This window comes from Anarhichas minor, unplaced genomic scaffold (genome assembly GCF_050575085.1).
Source record: "Anarhichas minor isolate MPS153535 unplaced genomic scaffold, ASM5057508v1 ptg000043l, whole genome shotgun sequence".
Classification (NCBI taxonomy): domain Eukaryota; kingdom Metazoa; phylum Chordata; class Actinopteri; order Perciformes; family Anarhichadidae; genus Anarhichas; species Anarhichas minor.
Genome location: NW_027466489.1, coordinates 4535477 through 4554188, shown reverse-complemented (window position 1 = coordinate 4554188; position 18712 = coordinate 4535477). Strand labels below are relative to the sequence as shown.

Below are 18712 nucleotides of genomic sequence, written 5' to 3'. Positions count from 1 at the left end.
ATATATATATGACACATTGCTGAATCACAGCAGTCTCGTTTAGATTTTTCCCAACATGTGTAACCCTGCAAAAAGGAGCTCTTAAACACCATAAAAAGCAGGAAGATTGATGCAGTTAAGGGGAAAAGTTGAGTTAACTGAGGACAGAAAATGTGTGAAGCCCTCCGTGTACTAAGCGGAATAATTTTGGAACAATTGGTTTCTGTTTACATCTACACTTGCTGGAGAAAATCTTTACAGTGTGAAGTAACATAGCATTTGGGCCTTAAGGGAGAAGCTGAATGACAAGAGGCTGGACTGACCTTTACATTGAAATCTGAACCCACCAGTTGAACAGTGAGACTAGACAGGCAGAGTGGTGAATGTAAGTGTATGGACTGTAGCCGGGCAGGCAGCTGCTGCAGCTCTGCATGGCCGCCGTGCTGGAGCGAGGGAGGGATGGAGGGAGGGTCGGAGGCGTGAGCTACAAGGCTGATGATGGATGAGAGGCTTCATCAGTAATGATGGCCTTTCAGAAGCTCTCAGCCCAGATAGAAAGACAGGCCACAGGCTCTGTTGTGTTTAAAACAGGTGAGGAGGGGACTACACGGAAGGCTATTTGCTACAGATATACTGTCAACATGCTATTCCCAGCGGTAAGAAAAGATTGGTTTCTCAACAATCTCTAAGCTGTGGCACTTAGGTATCTCACCAACAGCAATTTTGCAATAATAGAGATCTAGATAGGACTGGCCATGAGCTTCTTTCTTTGAGTCTCTTAGACCGTGAAACAGCACAAATCGATGAAAAGTAAGAAGCAGAAAATGATGGAAGAGAAGCAGAGCCCGTGAAACCGAGGAGCAAGAGCAGAAGGAGATTCTCTGACCCGAGATTGATTGACAGATAGAACCTGAGAGTGAAGGTCAAAATGTCTCCATGGCTGCTGGGCAGCGTCTTCGGTTACCTGTGACCTGCGTCCTCGGTCCACGTAGGTGCAGATGGGGTTGTACGCGCCAGTTCCACACACATACAGGTGGGTCCGGTTCCACGGCTCAATCAGACGGATAAAGTTTCCACATTCTCCCTGTTGGAGAGCAAAAACAGGATTAGAGATTTAGGTTAAAAACATTACTCTGATCATGAAAATGCAATGGGAAAAAAAGGGTTACATAATACATAATGTCCCACTGATGGTTAATAACCTCTCTGCCTGGCTTAAAACCATCACATCTATCCTTATCCGCTGTTGGATGGCTTGTGTTTGGCAGCTCTTTTCTCTGGCTCTGTGTGTCGGCTTGGCCCAGGCTTCACATCAGACCACACTGTCGGAGGGAAAATTGTTTCCATACAACAGTATGGCAGACACCAAGAAAAGCAGCGCATCTCAGCTGTGAAGTGTTTTTGCTATGGGGACTGAGGGTAGAAGCAATTCAATGTTTTGTCAGACTTGAAAAACATTTTGGTTAGACCAAACAAGACTTTTGTGTGAAAAATGTATTTTTTTAGAAAACAGATTTTTAAAATCCAATCAAATTTTTTTTTAGAAGAGAGACGCTTCCTGTTGTGAGCTTTTCAACATCTCACCACTGATGTGGTTTATTTCCATATTTAAATATCTAAGTGGTAAGTGAATTTAGAAGATGATCATTTTTCTTTTTAGGCTGCAGACAAAGAGGTGCTGCTGGTGAAAACAGCTCTGTGGTTTCGAGGTCTGCAGCTTTCTAATCTCTTTATTTGTCCAACCAGCTGTCTGCCTTCCTGGTCTCAATCCACCCAAATCAAAACTCTCAACAGAAATGTACAGGCCGATGATATCTGTTTAGATTTGTCCGTCATGTCAGCCACTAGTGACAGCTGGCGAAAAAGAAAGGATGTACTAAGCACAAAAAAAAGATTCTACGCAGGATGGGGGATGAGCCATTTTGGCAGATCTTAGCAACACGACAGATGCACAAGTCAGAGGTTTGAGAGGATGTTTTATTTTGTGTGTGGGTTTATGCATGTGGGCCTGCGTGTATTATTCAGCGCACAGTTGTGCTCCCCCACAGAGAGCACAGTGGGGATGATTGCCTTTGACCTCCTGCCTGAACCGACATCCCCTCTGAATTGCTTTTGAATTGTCATCATCTGTCATTCCCTAAAGAGTGGGCCAGGATTGCCACGATGTCTCCCAGTAGCCAATTGTATTTCTTATTTTAGTGATGAAATTTCAAACCCACCTCTAACACACACACACACACACACACACACACACACACACACACACACACACACACACACACACACACACACACACACACACACACACAGGGCCAATACTACGTAGCCAGAGGCTGTGAGAGGCGCGGGTCACCAAACACACATAAATGGACATTCCAGTTGGATAAACAGCCGCCTGCGCTCTCTACCAGCAGGGAAGAGCAGGGTTATTAGCCAGAGCCTCATCACCCTGTTGGTGCTCGCCGCTCCTGCCAGCTAGGCTCCTGCCTAACATGTGTGAGAAGAGTGTTTCGGGGGGGGGGGGGGGGGGGGGGTCATAATGTGTGAATAAAATCAAAAGAAAAGGATCTGGTTTGTATATGAATTTCCATGATGAGTTTCCATGTGGGGGCTGCACCGGCGGTGGCTGTGTTTGAACGTCTGAATCGTATTAACACTTCAGAGAGGCCTGTACCTTCCAGGGGCTGCTTAATTTTGTCCGCCTGCCTGGACAACACAGGGTAAAAATAATCACTGTGCAAAAAAGAAAATTAGATCATGTTAAAACATTAATTAGAAACGTCTATAACATGTACGAGATATGTAGGGAGGTGCATGTAATATGTTTTCAGCTCTCGAAGGAGACTGCCAAAAGCTTAATTGGTTGCAGCTGTAGGCAATCAGTAATCAGGGATGAAGAGACAGTAAATAAGAGCTTCACAGCAAATCACACATTGAAAGGAGCTTTAAAATGTCCTCCACTGACCCCAGTGTCACATTCAAATCATGCATGTCACTAACACGAAAAAACACACTTGTGATTTTAAACACCAGGGTATCACCAGATAAAATGATGTTAAATGTGCAGCAGGTCAAAAGGGACAATGGTTTACAGCTGTGCTTTTATTAGTAGGAGGAACATTGGGGGGATCTGTAAGTCTTAAGAGTTGATGCTTGAAAGGCTTGTATGAAAATCTACAAAATATTCAGGAGGTCACCTGCATGGGAGTTTTATTTTATTTTTGGGCTAGTTCATTCATTGTTTAATCCATAATAAATAAAAAAAAATGCTAATTTTATCTGACCAACAGTCTAAAAATCCCAAATATAATACATTTACAAGAAAATATTAAAACTATATATTTTAGAAACAGGAACCTGGAAATGTTTGCCATTTTTGCTTAATAAGGACTGAAAAACGGGGCATTGACTTGTTTCAGCACTTCACTTCATCATACTATTTGAATACTTACATTGGTGTCTTTTCCTGACAGGACACATTCAGTCTTCCTTTGGGGAGGAACAGGCCAGTGGATCTGACAGGGAGAGATCAACACGCTGGTTAGATATAAACCTGTGCAGAGCTAAGCCAGGATTATTCTTTGTGTGGGACATTTCTTACTATGAGCGGCTCCTTGTTGATGTCGTGCAGGTCCAGAGAGAGGATATAATCTTTGCTGCCCACATACATGCGGTCATGGTCCTCATCCATGCGAAGAATCCGATAGTCAGTCGAGTTCAGCAAAAAGGAGAAGTGATGAGCTGTGCCGGTAGACTTTAACTCTGTAAAGAGACAGAAAGAATGGAGAAATAAATGTTTTTTTCCTTCAAGCTGTGCCTATAATACCGTAGCAGAAAACATACAATACATTTGGGAAACACAAGCCCCAGACATGGCCACAAGAGAAGTAGGCTTTTTTCTTTGGCACAAAGACGCTCTTTGGTTTGCCAAAGTTATTTCATTCTTTCAGTTAGAGGTGATCTTCTCTCCACTTCATTTACAAATCTAAACCACACACACACACACACACACACACACACACACACGCTGACGTCAGGATAGTATGCTAATGATGTGCCAAATCTTCCCTCGGACTCTCCTAAATTAAATTAACAGAAGCAGTCCTTTTATTTTTCCTTTTTCCCCCGTACAATTACATCCTGCCATTATGAGGTTATGGACAGGCTTGATTTGGTTATGGCAGGTTTGACAAAAGCAAGGAGACAAACAGTAAATCTCACAGGAGTCAAAGCTGAATGGTAACAGACGAACCATAAATCACTCTCTGATGTATGACAGCATTAAGGTGTCAAGAAAACTCAAAATGACCATAATCATTTTAGCCTGTGCTGTTTTTTCCCCCCACACAGGATGCTTCATAATTATTGGTAACCTGAGTTGCATCACAGAACATGGCTTTCATTAAAAAAGCCAAATAGATAATGTTCAGGACCTGGCAGTCTGACTATGGCTTCTTTTTTTTTTTTTTTTTTCATTCTATGGCGCTGTGGTTAAGAGGATAGCTTTCACTATCCCTTCTTGCAAATTCTCCATTTCAACTGCAGCAGAGAAGATGCCGACGACTCCCAGGCGTAGTCTCACACCATATCATATACAACACATTGCCACATCTTTTCCTCCATATGACTGTTAAAACTATTTCGACATGAAACTTCTCTCTAATGGTTCACATACTGCTCTGAGCAGATCCCTGGTGGGTAAGCGTGAGTTTAAGTTACACTCGGGGTGTGCTGGGAGATAAATGGAGATCTGGTGTACGGAAAGCAGTTTTTCTCCCGGTCCTCTCATTACCTACCGAGCTGTTAAGAGAATCTGATAGGAGGACTCTCTTTCTCTTGCTCTCTTTCACAGCTATGCTTGGGAAAGTGAAGCTTGAGAAAGTTGAGCCTCCACTTGTGCCGTTCTATTTACGGGGGAACAACTAGAGGACCAGATAGAGGACCTGTTCATGTTCTACTTCAATGGGACCAGACAAACGCTCCTACTGTTCTCCTCGGCAAAGTCTGAGACTCCCTAAAACAGCCTTTATTGACCAGGACGAAGCAGAATGTCATGTTAATTTCCTGGGAATAAAAGGCAACATGATGTTCTCCCTCTGCACAGGACATTTTGAAATACTGACATGAATCCTCTGCCAGAAAGCTTCTCAGCTGCTTGCGTTCTGAGCTCCTTCAGGAACTGTGAAATGCTGCAGTCACGCTGCAGCATCACAGCAAGCAGTGGGGTGGATAAGGTAGTAAATAGGAGTAGACATGCCTGTCAACCATGTAACTCTCATAAGTTGCCTCTAAACACACATAGCTTTAACACTCGTTTCAGCTCTCAGTACCGTCACAGACACACACAAGTCGGCGGTGTGGATGTTCTTCAGTATGAGTGAAGGAGACATAAGTCTCCTTCATATGCAATTTGTCACAACTGCAAGTCAAAAATAAGTCTCGGAGGAACAAACAACTTAATCAGATACTTATTATATTGTAATTTATTGCCATGCATGCTGCTCAGAGTAATTGCAGGGACAGGCTTCTCTGCAGACAGTAAGGTCTCTCCCTCGCACATTCCTTCTTGTAACTGTACGTACAGCTAACGGTAACAGAGATTGCATTGACTTGCATTATGTGGTGTTCAAGGCATTCAGTAAAAATTTGGCAGGATTGGGCAAAGGTAAATCACAACGCTAACGTGTGTTTAAATGTAGTCTTGTAAAAATTTGTTTTTGGCCAGAAACTTGAATTCATACGGACGTTTTCACAGCAATATAAAAGAATTAGAGAGGGAATTATGATCTGTTTGACTTCCTAACACTAGCTCTAAGCAGCTTATAATTCATAATTAAAACGACTATTGCCAAGATTTTTTAAATAAAAGTATTTAAATACAATTATGTATTTTTCTCACCCTTTGAATTATGCATTTGTATGTAAGTAACCACTATAGATGACAATAAAAGTAAAGGGATAACATTTGGATTTTCATTTACTTCGGGTTTAAATAATTTTTCAGGATGGGGGTGAAAAACAGTAAGCCTGGAGCCTTACTGTCAATTCTACTTCTTACAAACAAAACTGGAAACGCCTGGTCAGACTATTTCAAAAGTCAGAATCGTTATTTGTATATTTTGCAATAATAGACCATCCACTGCACTCATATCTTACCCTAATCATAATAGTGGGCATAGCAATTAGCATCCAAGCCCAGCAGTTCATGTGGCACTTTTTATGTTTTATAAGGTTAGCATGAAAGCATAATTAACAAGCTAATGTTAGTCAGCCAACTACCCAGTTGCTGAATGAATAGAATGGAACTTAATTCTTCATCCATTTGAGATGGCTTAATTTCATGTATTGGACTGATTCCTAAGACTAGGTGGGTTAGTTTACGGAGTTAGCAGGCTGGTCAGTGGGTTAGCAGTTTAGCAGGTCCATCAGACAAGACCTCGACGGCGCTGGTCTCTGACCCCGTGAGCTGCAAGCTCCGTCTTGGTTTGTTAACATTACTTCTGCTCAGTTTAGGTTGTTGGTAGATGGGTCTCCGAAATACAACAGTGCTTCCACAAAATGTCATGAGATGGAAAGGTGTGAAGCAGTAGTATATCCTGAGTCGCACTTTCAGAATCTGACTCCACTCAGCACTCACTCACCTGTTGTGCTGCTCTCACAGCTGAGTCTAATTATGTAATTGGCTAGATAACTCCAGTGGAAGCACGCACACCTATCAGTGATATCCTATTGTCAACACACAGCTTAACTACACATCATTATGATGTCTGAACAAAAAGCAGTCCAAAATGTTAAGGGAAAGGAGAACTATAACCCCCTACCACTCCTAACACTGTTTATAATGGTATCGCATTAACATCAACCTCAACCTCATCGTTTGCAGCTCACTCACTTAAATTAAAGTTTAGGATAACGACAACATGCAACCAGAAAACTATGAACATGCCGCAGGAAACTGTAACTATGGCGCGGAGCCGCACTTCGCCGCTGCCTGACGTGTTTTCGGTGTAATAAAAATATTTCCTACTGCAGCTAATTTACATTAAAAGCATTCAACCGGTGAAACACCGGGTTGCTTTTATTGTGAAGAATTCACAGGAAATGCAATGTATTTGTCATAGAGGACACAGACAACAATCTCAATTAGTTTTTGCTTTAGTATTAAACCGCCATGTTTTTACCACCAGCAAGGAAGGATGTTGCCTAATCAACCAGAACAAAAATAAATTTTTTTATGATTTGAACTATCACCCTGCCCTAGATCAGAGCACATATGCATGAGCTCAGTAAAGTAGGACACGGGTGCAGGCAGTGACAGCAACATGATGATGAATCACAGCCCCTGGGTGTCATATGTTCAAATCTATGATTGCGCAAAAACAGCACACACACACAGAAAAACATCCTAAAACTGCACATCTCCATTCTTTCTCCATGAACGCCCCGTCTCATTTTCCATCCTTAACTGCTTGTCCGCCACACACTCAGCCAGCTTGCTATTCTGGCAGGCCCAGCGTCCAATGATACTGGAGCTTCAGGGACACCAGACATCACCAGCTGACATCCCACATTCATCACCTCTACACTCAGATTCACACTCAATGACATCTGAATGGGAGCCTGCTGGTGGTGACTGGCTGTCACAAGTCCGACAGCAGTTAGGTCGCCGACAAGTTCAATGAGAGTGGCGAGACAGACAGATGAGACAGACTAGACAGGCAGACAGACAGATAACCTACTATGTTACAAATAAACATTCATCAAATCACATTATCAGTTAGCAGCTACTGACTTTGAGTGTCCACAACCTTTCATCTTCCTCCCTCTCCTCAAGTCTAGCTCCATTCAGGATCACTGGATCAATATCTATTACTTTTGAAACGGACCTAATGTCATCAATGATCCACATTTCATGAAAAAACAACAACCCAGTGAGGTCCAAACTCAACTCTATCAAAACCGAATGCATAGAAACATATTGTACTTTCAATTTGGGAAGAATATTTTGTAGCTATGACATTACTGATAAAAAAAAAAAAATAAATACCTTTCTTGGCAGTAACACAATCATTTTATTTAAAAAATGATATTCAAATAAACTGTGTTGAACACTTTTAAAATAAAACAATTATCTTTTTTTTCTGAAAAATGGCAGGAAATTACACCCAATTGTGATTTGGACAACTTTTAATCATTTTGATGTTTGCTGAAATTTACATGAAAAGGAAGAAATATTTACATGGAGGTCTGCAAATCCCTGATAACTAAAAGAGCAATGGTTGGGCCAAAGCATAAAATCAGTCGGTGGGTGATATGAGCGCTCTATGAACATCACAGCACCCTTTTTGTATGCAGCCCCGTAGTTCAACTACATAAAATTGCATTGTAGGAAATCATAATGCATGAGACATACAGTATACAATCATATATAGACTGCATCTACAGTAAATGGGACTCATTCCAAAGTACATTTAAATGTCCCTTCAGCTAAAAGACAATGACTCTATTAGAGTTCTACTGTACATAAACTCTATTCATCATGCCATTTTGATCTGTGAAAATGAAGTGGCAATCAGGAGAAATGCCACAGCCTTGCAAGATGAGACATGCGAAAACACATTTCCCTTGAAATAATGCCTGCGGCATGGTGAGATAAGGAGTAAGGCATGATAACAGTCCACCTCAAAGCGCTCATACGCTCTATTTTCAGTACAAATTCATGTTCTCAGAAGACTTCCTGTGTGTTGCAGCTCGGCCAAAATTGAGCATGCCACTAAAGCCAAGAAAAATGTTACAAAACAAAACCCAGCCTTGACATTGTGTTTTAAACGGTTGAATTTATAACCAGCTGCTAAACTCGGCAATGATAGGGTACAAGTGTCTGTCTCAGGATCTGGTGTGTATCACCAAGTTTCCCAGCGAGGTCTTTGTAATCACTGCCAGACACACAGGCAGACAGATCTAAATTGCGTTTCTCTTTTTAGTGTGTGTGAATTGTCTTTGGTTTGTTCACAATCTTTTTTGTTGGATAAAACTCAATCCGTTCCTACGACTGGCCCAGAATATGAATGACATCTGCTGGTTAACTGGGCCTGTAATCTGTCCAACTGTTGATGCGATCCCTCTGAACTGTGTCACTCTTTGCTTTGTTCTGCAGCCAAGGTATGTAGCCCTTCAGCCAAGAGTTGCACCTTGGCGTGGTTCTCCTGGGTCACCCTCAAAGGGACATAAGGGACCTCTGTTTTTAATCTGTAAAGATATGTCGAAAGACGCAGCACTCGGATACCGCTGCCACTTCTTTTCATGCCGTTATCAGCCTCGCAGATCTTTCCCGTCAGTGTGTGTGTGTGTGTGTGTGTGTGTGTTAGTTACGGGTGAAAGAGAAAGGGGAGGTCTGAGTAAGCAGGCAGCAGAACAACCCACATACCTGCCCAGGCATCCCTGGCATGTTGTCTGAATTCCCCAATCTACTCATGTTCACCTTCTCATAAAGTAGAGGTGTGGCCCCACCTTGCTGCGGCTTGTCTCCAGCCAAGCGTGCACGGATGTGTCCCAATGTGGATTTTCTTTATCAAGTGTGGGACACAGATAGCTTAAACATCAGGACTTTCTTCACCAGAATAAAGACAGCATTGGTTATTTTTTTACAACAAGTAAAATGACCTACTGTTTGTGCTGGTAATGCCATTTTTATATTATCGGATGATTAGAAGATCAATTTCCCTCTCATGGCTGTACATTAAGTATCTCATCTAACGCTCAGAAAGAAAGTGAATAAGCATATTTCCCAAAATGTCAAAGCATTACTTTAACCATAATCACAATCTTCCCCCAGCTGCATCCAAGCGTTGTCTAAACCCAAGCAGACCTTTCCTCGGTTGTTTAGGTATGAGGTCATTTGGATTAGTTTCTGTATTGTAAATGCACACAATCAAGGATTGAGAGAATGTGTGTTTGTTCAGTGCAAATCCCAAGTGCATACTGAGTGACTGACTCCGGTGTATCTTTGCAAGTGTAAGCGCACAGGAGGGAGAGGTCATTGCAGATATCAGAGGGGCGGAACGGCACTGGGGAGCCTTATCAGCCCAAGCCTTGTGTTTGCCTCCGCTCAGCACCTCATAATCAGCCTCTCACCACCCACTGGGGCCAGGACTGTTGACTCAGAACACATGTCACAGGAGCCGATTGCTGCTTACCTGTGCCTGTCAAGGACAAATAATTGGCAGCAGATTACGTTTTATCTCCGAGCTTCCGGATGCTGTCACTCAGATGCTCTTCACGCTCGTCTGCCACTGATACACATGTGTGTGCGTACATAGAAATAGAGCTCTCTGATCCTCGCATCAAATCAGAGACACCTGTCTCCCACTGCACAAATCAAGAGCAGAGAAAGATTGATTTATGTAGTGAGTTCGCTTCCTGAGTGGCAACTAGAGATTATAAAAGAAATCTACTTCTGCGCTTTCTGATGACAGTAAAGGTTAATTAAAGCACGAGGGAGTAGAGGAGGAACTCTGGTTCAACTGACAGGAAAGGTCATTTTAGTTTCTTTATCCCACTGTGTCTGGTCTGCAAACCCAACCTTCATTAAATTCATGTTATACTGTATACGTTGTCATCAGAAGAGATACAGTAGGATTACATGCAGAGACGGGATGCACAAGGCATGTTATTTCAAAATGTCCACCTATAAATGATGGACTATAATAAATGAATCTTCTTTATTTTCAAGAAAACAGTCAAGAAACAAAGATTCTTGATATATATATAGATCTATATATATCTATCTATATATATATATATATATATATATAGATATATATATATATATATATATATATATATATATATATATAGATCTATATATATATATATATGAAAAACTCATATCTTGTGCATAGTCCTTTTTATATACATTCAGTAAAGACCCAGCCAAAACCAATGGAGTGTGACTACTAAAAGCCTGAGGTGTCTTATATGAATACTACCAATGCTTGTCCCTCAACACACACTGACACAGACAGCTGCCCTCAAAAGCCCTGCTGCAGGACCGCAGGTGAAAGGTTAAAGGACACAAGGGGTCTGGGGTGAAAGCTCATCCCTGGCCTCCTACACACTTCAGCATAATCAGGATTATCTCTGGAGGGGTCAGGCAGGGTGCCTGCTCCAAGCTGGGACAGGAGAGAGCAGGGTGGTCATGATACTGGGGATAAGGGGATGGGATGGTTTGAGGAGAGCAGGGAGAGATTGGAAAAACGCCCCTCCTTACAAATGTCTGCGAGGGGGGAAGACACACTGATGTAACTGCTGCTCAATTGAGATACGCTTCACACAAAGCAAGCTGTTTATCAGGTTTTTCTGCTTGCTTACACATAAATAAATATAGTTGGATACATTCAATAGGCATACAATTCATACTTCACATTTCACAGAAGAAAAAAAAGAGAAATCCATTTCATGCTGAGCTGTAAATACTATAAAGCCGTGCCTTTCAGGAAATCAGTGTGCAGGTCGACCTGACTTTTCCTTTACAACACTAGTCTAATCTCTGGACTTTGGAGAGCATGAAAAACACTGGTTGGCTCCTTACTTTGTTTATACAATGCTCTGTCCCAAGGTGCTGCTTGGGCCCGAGGCTGGCTGTTGTATGCACTAGTATTTGTGTGTGTGTGCCATTGGGCCTGTGCAGACGCTGCAAGCTGCTGTAATGATGATGAAGCTGTGTTTGTTGTTGTAGCTGTGCTGTCGCTTGCAGCGAGCTGGTCAGAGTGGCGGCGGTGGTCAGCAGTGACAACAAAGGTTAGGGGGGGATTATGGAAAGGGCTGAATAATGGGACAGCACTGGTGTGAATGAGTAAAAAACCCTCCCCTCCCTGGCTGACCTCTGACCTGGCACTCAGAACAAATACTCTCCCTCTCTGTCAGCTGCACCAACACACCCCCAGATGAACAATGCTTTTTCTGAGGAGTCTGTTCATTCTTATTTATGGATTTCTTCTAATCCTCGATTCGATTGGGAGAGTTAAATCTGCATAGTCTCTGAACCAAGATGTCGATAAATCAGTTCTTGTTCTGCTGATTTTAACCAGAACTGAACATGGCATCATTTTAAGCATGCCCTCTTGCTTTCTCGTGTATCAAGGTCATGGCCACAGTGTTGCTAGCTGGGGGCAATAAGAGGGGGGTAATTAGGAGTTAAATTTAGAGAGACCATTAGCAGCAAGTGTTGACTCAGGATCCACTGGGGATAACAGCCACCTCTACCCTCTTTGGGAGATCCAACCCATCCACTATATTCCCCGAGGTCATTTTTCACCCACTACAGCAAATGGCATGGTAGAGGAGTGAGAATGGAGGGAGGAGTCTCGAGGGATGAGGAGCTTGACAGCAACCCGAAGAACTTCCATTTATCAAAGCAGACAGGAGAGAGCCATGGAAACTCTGAGTCAAACTCTGAGAGTGCTCCTCTGTGCAGCCAACACACAGCGAGGCTGAGATCCCCTCTACTGCTGCTGAAGGGGCAAAAAACACAGCTCACAAAAGGCACAGAGAGGCTCTCCAATGTGTATTCTAATCATGGGTTGGAGGACAAAACACCTTGATTGTGTGCCCAAATACACAAAAACACTGATTGAGATCTCAGCTGCCAGCTTAGGTAGAGGGCAGGAGGGGAAAGAGAGGAGAGAGAAGTTTTCAGGGTGGCAGGGTGTTGGCAGGGTGGCAAGAATAATGAGGAAGCAAGATTTTCGCGTAACGTATCTACAGACAAATTCACATGGTAAACAGACGGCACATACTGTACCTGCATGAAGCTATGTGCTACATTTTCACGTGCATGTACAGGCCAATGAGCAAATAGGCACTATTCTATAAGACATACAAGATGCACACTATTGGCGCTTTATTTTTGTAAATGCAATAGATGCAGAGTGGCGTGTTCTAGCAGGCGGGAAGAAATAATTCAAATGATAATTAAGGGGAGTGTTGTGGAATCTAATGGCCTTTGGGAAGGAACTGAGATGGTTGTGCTGGTTTAGACACTTTTAAACACAGTCCATTGGCAGTGTTGGAGGGGTGTTAGCTGTACTAGTGCAATGCTTTTGTAGCATTTATGGTAGACACCCTGGGTAGAATGTCTTCTAAGAAAATGCCCCAAACACCAGCCATGGGAATTACGACTAAGTAAAGGAGAGTGCTATGAGATGTTTATGTTATAAAGCCACAAAGTCCACAGAGGGAGGCAGTCGAGGTGGATGGATGGGTCAACAAATCGTTGGACTCTGACACTAATGCTGTTCTCTTCTGGTTTCCTGTCGACAGTCAACGTTTTCTAACTGTAACCAAGATGTTTCCCTAAGCAAGTCTTCTTTGTGCCTAAACCTTACTTTAACCTTAACCATAGCAGTCTCAGATCAGAACGCTCTATTGGTTATTCACCAACAGTAATTTGTAAGAATTTTGGAAGGCACTCACAAACGATGTCCCAATGAGAAAACGCTTATGTGTCATTCTGAAGGCGATGTATAGACAAATGATCTCTTTTAATCTGGAAGACGTATTGTTCTGAATGAGTAGCGGTCTGAGGCAGTGCACTTCTTTGTCCAGCCAGCGATGCAGCTGATCAGGATGATCTCTATGGTCCCGACATGGTAAAGTTGATGTCAGGGAAACTGTAATTAAGTAGAGACACCACTGTGCTTTTATGTGCAAGGGTTCAATCATCCAAGTGCTATTCGTCCAGATAAGGCTGAACACCATCTGATAGTGAGATGTGACTGCAGTTAAGACCAAAGCTTTCTTATATTAATACAAGCCAAAACATTTTCTTCCTTTTCTCAATCAACCATTCATGTGGAAGATTTTCAATTCACAGCACGCGATGGCCAAAATCAGATAACCAAAATGCAGCTTCCTCGTGAGGAGTGATGAGGAAACAAATATCTGAACAATCACTTATCACTTTTCTGTCCTGCATCAACCTCCTCACGATTATTGCATTTCCGCCAGCTTCCATCACACCATCCAGAACATTGTACGGATTCTTAAAAACATGTTGCACATGTCATGCATGCAACTCTTCCGAAAAATGGGAGCATCCCCATCTATCTTGAATCTCCCTCTCTATGCTTTTGTAATGGCTCATCACCTAGCATCCTCTGAGACCTTTCCTTTTCCTCAGCTTGCCTGATCCTGCCAGCATCCATTAGCTGCTGTCTGCATACCAACCTATTGAGATAACGCGCTCCTTCTTTAACACCCGGCATGCCACAGGTGGAGGAAGCAGGGTGATGGGGGAAATGCATGCATGATGTGTTCAGTGATGATGTATTTTTCTATTAAAGTCAGGCTTGTGATTCACCCATTAAAAGTATTTAACTCCAACGTGAAGAAAGAGTTAACAAGAGTTGTTAAGAGACAGTTCCAACAAATGTTCAGTTTAAGGCAAATTTCTCAAAAGTTGACGAAATAAAATGCTTGTGGTCTTGAAGTTCCATCAACTAGTGTTGTGCAAATTACTGAGAAGGAAGTGACTCAACGACATATTCAGCCAAGGAGCAATAACTCTGACACATCATTATATTTCATCGCTGCTTCCCAGATAATTCCCACACATACACACCCATGTGGCGTTTTTGTCAGCTACCCCGGAGACAGTGACAGGATGACAAGCAACAAAGGCCACTGGCTGGAGCTGAACTGGGGACGTTTTGTAATGTGTGTCTTCAACTAACAGGCCACATGGAGAGACGGGGAAAATGTTCTGAACTTAGCCAAGAGGAAAAAAAAAAAAAATACTTTTTTTCCAAACATGCATTAAAACTGTTGAATAGAAATGCACTCAATAGGCTCAACTGGAGCAATCAAATTAAATGTGCTAATGGAAAATGTGGTATTATTTGTTAAATGCATAGCATTGCTCAGGACATGCCTTGTATGTTCCTTATCCTATATTTGCAGTGAAACGAGATGGTCAATTAGACGTTTGTGATGTGAATATAAACGTTCTCTCGGTTCCAAAGGGCCAGCCAGGGCAGCTAGTTGAGCACCGGGGTCGTGAGCATCTGTGGAGTTATCATACTAGAAAGCCGCTAATGGGCGAGCGCCAGAAGCCCATCTGCCTCTGCACGGTCGAAATAATACTGCATGCTCTTCTGCTGCATACATCCACTTGACCCAACGAGGCTGCTAGACAAAGGCAGGGTCACCCCCAACCAGGTACGTGTCAGCACAGATCCTGGGTCGAGCCTCGTGCACTAATGCCATATGACAGGCAGGGGACAACCAGATAATGCTCAACAATCAGGCGGCTGGTTGTTGAGCAGCGTGGCACGGTCCTCAGATGGGGTGTTGGGAGTCCGGGCCTGCAGTGAGGAACTGCTTATTTGTCTGACAGGCTTTGTGCTCAGTTAACAACGAGTGGGGGTTTTGCCACAAAGACTGAGACAGGCATGCATAACCATAACACTGTTGTTGGGTCCACCACTTTTATCAAGACTGAAATATCTCAACTACAATTAGATAGAATCCCATGAAATTCGGTATGTACATTCACTGTCCTGAGAGGATGAATCCTCATCAGTAACTGATGATCCCTTGACTTTTCTTGATACCACCATCAGCATCACTTACCCTTTGAAATAACTCAACATCTACGAGATGGATTGGCACAACATTTTGTACAGACATTTGTGGTTCCCAGAGGATATACACTAACGATTAAAGGGGGATAGAGCCACCATGAGGTTTATATTTGTGGTTTTTAGTGAAAGGGCCTATTGAATAAAATAAATATTGAATGGTTTGCTACAAAAATTCATTCAGACATTCATGTTCCTTTCAGGATGACTTGTAATAACTTTGGTCTCCTTCTAGCATGGACATCATGTCAAAATGTTCATTGCTTCGCTTTATGACCTAAAACCTGCAAAACGAATGACACATCAGCCTCCGCTGTACTTGAGGTTCAGTGCTAATTGGCAAATGTTAGAATACTAACCCGGTAACCTAAGTTGCTGTACATGGTAAACATTATACATGCTAAACATAATGATATGTTAGCATGCTGATGTTAGCTTCACAGAGCCGATTGCATGGCAGTAGACTTTCTTATTCTTAATACAGTACATCATTTCTGGCTAAACTCACTTCCTGACTGTCTTTGACGAGGACTGCACAGGTATCCGATAAAATGTAAATATTTAGTTCAGTCTGCAACTACAAGTGTTGGGTTGATTGGCACTTACATGGACGTAGAAGGTCAATATTTTTTAAAACACTCCCTAAGGAGAAGTTCTTTGCAAATAAATCAAACATAACATTCTTCCAGTAATCCATACCATTAGGGTCCGACTGTGCACTGCTGAACCAACAGATCAATATGGCATTGACCTCAGCAGATGATTCTGAAGGTAATTACACTCAGATCACAAACTCTGCCTTTTCAGTCACTTAAGCTCTGAATTCCAAGCTTGGCTAAGAAAAATAAATTAACCAGCAATGTACTCGGACGATTCTTGAGTATATTCTCAAACAAAAAAACACAGATATTCTCTGCCTAGTTATTACAGGTAACGTCTGAGCTGTTATTACTTGGGAGCAGCCAAGAGACAATATTATGCTTTGTTCTTATGTCCTGGGTCAGAGCAGCTTGAGCCCCACAAATGTGAGATGTTTTTGCTCGTGTTTCACTTTTTGGGTTTGGGCCCAGCACTGGCTCTGCTTATACTAAGTATCCTCTATCCCTGAACCCTTCACAGAACAAGCAGCAGCGTTTTCTGTATGTGCCAGGGTGTTCCTTTAGTGATTCTTTGGTGGCATGATGAGTTTCATGGTGTGCAAGAACTGACTGCAAACTGATACTCTGACCAGACCGCATCACACTCTTTTCATTACAACTATCTTTTGTATGTGCTTCCTATAACAGTAACTCTTTTTTTTTCTATTTTGCTACATTTACAAGCATGACATTTAATACAGCCTCATACCAATACACCCACACAAAAGGACCGATGTAGACAAACACAGATTTGAGCCAAACATTCAATCAAACAAGCTGTGGGAAGAAAAAAAGAGAAGGGAGACCAACTGGTGAGAATAAGCTGACTGAGTGCTGTGAGACACATGAGTTCATGTTAACTTGTCCATTTGTTGTCTGTCTGTCTGTTTGGCATAAATGGGGGCAGACGAGTGGAGAAGACAAAGTGGGGGATGATGACTGTCAGTCAAGGGCATTCATCTTTTCTAAGTGGGAGAGTGGCTGTATGACGGGAGATGGTGTTAGAGGGAATTGGAGGGAGTTGGAGCAAAGGGCTGAAGTGGGGGACGAGGTGGCAGAAAGGAATGTTATAGAACATTGTTATGGAAATAGTTTGGTTTGGGAACATATTCAAACTGTATTGACTGCAGTAAAAAGATAATATGAAATTAGTTTCGCATTGATGGATGGATCTTTAAGCTTTTGCAAGATGACAAACATTTCATGGGTTGTTTTTACTTTTGCAATTCATCACCATATGCCACCTGTCTTGTTTCTCGGTCAAAGTGTCTCTGTGATAATTTGACAAAGTGATAGCTGGGCTTTCCAGAGGCGTCAAGGAAGACTCACATCACACAGTTAAAGAAACCAGCAAACAGGTGCAGAATTGAAGAGTAATCTCACATGGCAGCAGTCAGCTTCGACCACCATCAGCATTGGAGTTATGTTTTTTTTTGTTTTTCAAGTATCCTCCAAAAAGGAAACAGTGACTTCAGAATGTGACCAGATGAACGCTGCGTGTGATGGGCTTTCCCAGCAGGAACGGCCTGCATTAGTTACAAAACGAGTGGGCTTCACAGAAAATAATTACAGGCTAAAGCATCCATTTACATTCCAATAGGTTAAAAATGTGCTTTGAAAGCAAAAAAATGTCATTCAAGATGAAACATGTTGGCAGCCATTACAACTTAAATGGATAATGTGAATTGTCTGCTACAGGCGGGCCCCACTCTCTCATCTCAGCCTGCAATTAAAGCAAAGCTACCCAAGGTCAGGCTGACTGACAGGCCGACAGACCTATAGATTACTGTCTGTCTGTGTAATCCACGGCCTTTTTACTCCCTTCGCTGACTGACGCTCTCACCCCTCCCATTTAAAACACCAGCGCCTGTTGATTTGGCTGCTTTCATGTTTGATGGACAGGTGGGACATCCTACCCCGTGACCCTGCGACCTTCTTCTCACCCATGACCATAAGGGCCATGCAGAGTGTGGCTGCTTCGGGGCCGTGGGGAGAGGATATTTGAATGCCTCCAACTAGTAGGAAATTAACATTAATAAGGATACGTTTCCCAACTTGAATTGTGGGGTTGAATGGTGATGTTTTGCAGACAAAAGAGGCATAAGTTGCAAAACTGAGAAGCTTTGAAGAAGAGGCAGGAAGAAAATAAAAGATGGATTAAATCCTAAAAAAATAATACAAGATAACATACACGAATCACATCAAGGCCTCTGGTTCTCGTAAATTCTACACTGCAATTTCTGCACACCAGGCATGAAATAAGACCGCCCTGTTCAGTGACTATGCACCCAAATACCAGCGAATCTAAAATGGTAATTTCTGTGGCATGTTAATGTTGGCAGTTCTGCTCAGGGAGATTTAGTATGCACACAAATGTAGATAGATAATTGTTGAAATGACCTTTCCAACAGTTAAAAAGTCATGGTGCAACACGGTCTCGTAACCACTTTTTACAGT

At 42.5% G+C, this 18712-nt stretch overlaps 1 protein-coding gene and 1 long non-coding RNA gene across 3 annotated transcripts in view; both read right to left on the bottom strand.

Moving 5' to 3' along the window:
- sema3fa (sema domain, immunoglobulin domain (Ig), short basic domain, secreted, (semaphorin) 3Fa) overlaps window positions 1–18712 on the bottom strand; it is a 49443-nt gene that overhangs the window by 17145 nt on the left and 13586 nt on the right. For both annotated transcript variants that reach the window (XM_076110462.1, XM_076110460.1), the window contains exons 3-5: window positions 3581–3741; window positions 3432–3494; window positions 944–1063 (exon numbers count right to left, since the gene is read on the bottom strand). In XM_076110462.1, coding sequence (XP_075966577.1) covers window positions 944–1063; window positions 3432–3494; window positions 3581–3741 — 344 coding nt within the window. The remainder of the gene's footprint in view (window positions 1–943; window positions 1064–3431; window positions 3495–3580; window positions 3742–18712) is intronic.
- LOC142970377 (uncharacterized) lies at window positions 8149–9978 on the bottom strand. The gene is made up of 2 exons (XR_012959271.1): window positions 9647–9978; window positions 8149–9545 (listed from the first exon to the last, which is right to left on the bottom strand). It is a non-coding gene; the product is annotated as an uncharacterized LOC142970377 (long non-coding RNA).